At 36.3% G+C, this 1,795-nt stretch overlaps 1 protein-coding gene across 1 annotated transcript; it reads left to right on the top strand.

The window, feature by feature from the left end:
* The first annotated feature begins 460 nt into the window (after window positions 1-460).
* Window positions 461-1,528, top strand: LOC147481981 (uncharacterized). The gene has a single exon (XM_086577914.1). The coding sequence runs from the start codon at window positions 548-550 to the stop codon at window positions 1,313-1,315; it is 768 nt and encodes a 255-aa protein (XP_086434040.1). The 5' UTR covers window positions 461-547; the 3' UTR covers window positions 1,316-1,528.
* Window positions 1,529-1,795: the final 267 nt, after the last annotated feature.

The raw sequence follows: 1,795 nt of genomic DNA, 5'->3' as shown, positions 1-1,795 counted from the left end.
CCTAAATTCCTACCAAAAAAAATTCACGACTATTTTCCTGTACTAAATGGTTAAGAATATAAGTTGCAGCTTAAAACTTTTAACAGCCTATACATGGCTTAAAATGTTTTTCCTCGTTTTTCTTAAGAATAAAAATATGACTAACATATTGCTGTTGTTTGTTTTTTGTAGAACCGATCGAATGTCTGTCGCATGAGGTATGTACCAATTAAGATGTGTTAATTAGTTTGATTCAACATTATCTTCTTGCAAGGCAGTTGCAAGTTGCGACCAGCACTCACTGTTAGTTCATCCGATATTTATGTTTGGTAGCACTTCAGCTGTATTCAGCAGCATACCAGATTGAGAAATCATATCCCTCTATATACGTATACCTAAAAGGCTAAAAGTATAATAGAGTTCCCTATATATGGACATGCAACATGGCATTCACCGAAGGTTGGCCGCCTCAATTTGCTTTTTAGTTAATGGGGCACGTTATTAATTAGATCAAAATCACAGCCATGCATTTACCCTCATCATTTATCAAAAAGAATTCCTGCCCACCATGCATGATTCTCTTCCCTCCATCTTTCTATCAAAATTGACCCCCCCCCCCCACCATTCCCAAAAGTCCCAACATATCACAATTAATATACGCAACTTTAAAAGCTCACCACTGTTTCTCTTCCTCTTTCAATTCACAATGGAACAGAACAAACAACATGAAATGTGTTCTGGAACTTCAGATCCTCTCTTCTCAATATTCATCACATCCTACACTCTAATCCTCCTCTATTTCCCTCAGTTTTTCCTCACCCTCATTTTCTCTCCCATTGTACTCTCAACTTCACTTCTCTTATCAACTCTTATTCACTTTGGAACATATCCAACACCCCAAGATGAAGAAATACTTCCACCATCAACAACAACTTTTGAATGGGTCACTTCAAAACCCGAAACAGAAACTGGGTATGACCCAAAACCACATTACCCTGTGTGGAATATGAGTGCACCATTAGAAGTAATACATGAAGAATATGAAGGAGAAGGAGAAAATCAAGAAATGGGTAATGTTGAATTAGTGTCAATATCACTGTGCTTTCCGGAATCCGACACGGAGAGCTCGTCAGACGGTGAGTTTCCGGCATTTGAAGGGTGGGATGAAGTGGATTATGAAAATATGTGTTTAAGATGGGATGAAGTGGATTATGAGAATTATAAAGATGGATTGATTGAGATTAAATTGGATGGTATTGGAAAGAGAAGGTTTGATTTTCAAGTTGATGAAGAAAATTTGATTGAGATTGATATTGGTGTTTCGGTGTGTATGTAATCTTTTCCTGTTATCAAGTGTGTTAATTAGATTCAGTTAACCAGGAAGGTAAATTAGTTTTGAAAAGAGAGATTGAATTGGACTGTTTTGGGTTTTGGAATTTTGGGGGTTGTGTTTAATTAAGTGTTTGTATTATAGCCACATGTTCAGTGCACACTGTATAGAGTATCGTAACAGTAATTAGCAATCATAATTATATCTTCATTCTGTTTATGAATTGACCCTTTGTTTTTTTCGTTTTGATTTCGTGTTTAACTAGCACGTTTTGAATAGGGGTGTCAACAGTACTCTTATGGTCCGGTTCTTAGTTTGTTCTTAGTGTTATAAGAACAGACAATGGGTTTAATCTCCCCGGTACTTAAACGGTTGCACAAAACCTTCTGTAAGCGAACAAATGTATAAAATCTCTCTATTATTTAAAACATAACATCAAAGCTAAAACAGACTAAAATACTCCTGTGAAAACCGGACTGACGTCAT

The sequence above is a fragment of the Coptis chinensis genome, chromosome 8 (assembly GCF_015680905.1).
Source record: "Coptis chinensis isolate HL-2020 chromosome 8, ASM1568090v1, whole genome shotgun sequence".
NCBI classification, from domain to species: Eukaryota; Viridiplantae; Streptophyta; class Magnoliopsida; order Ranunculales; family Ranunculaceae; genus Coptis; species Coptis chinensis.
The sequence above is the reverse complement of the archived record's forward strand: the minus strand, read 5'-3'. Positions and strand labels throughout refer to the sequence as shown.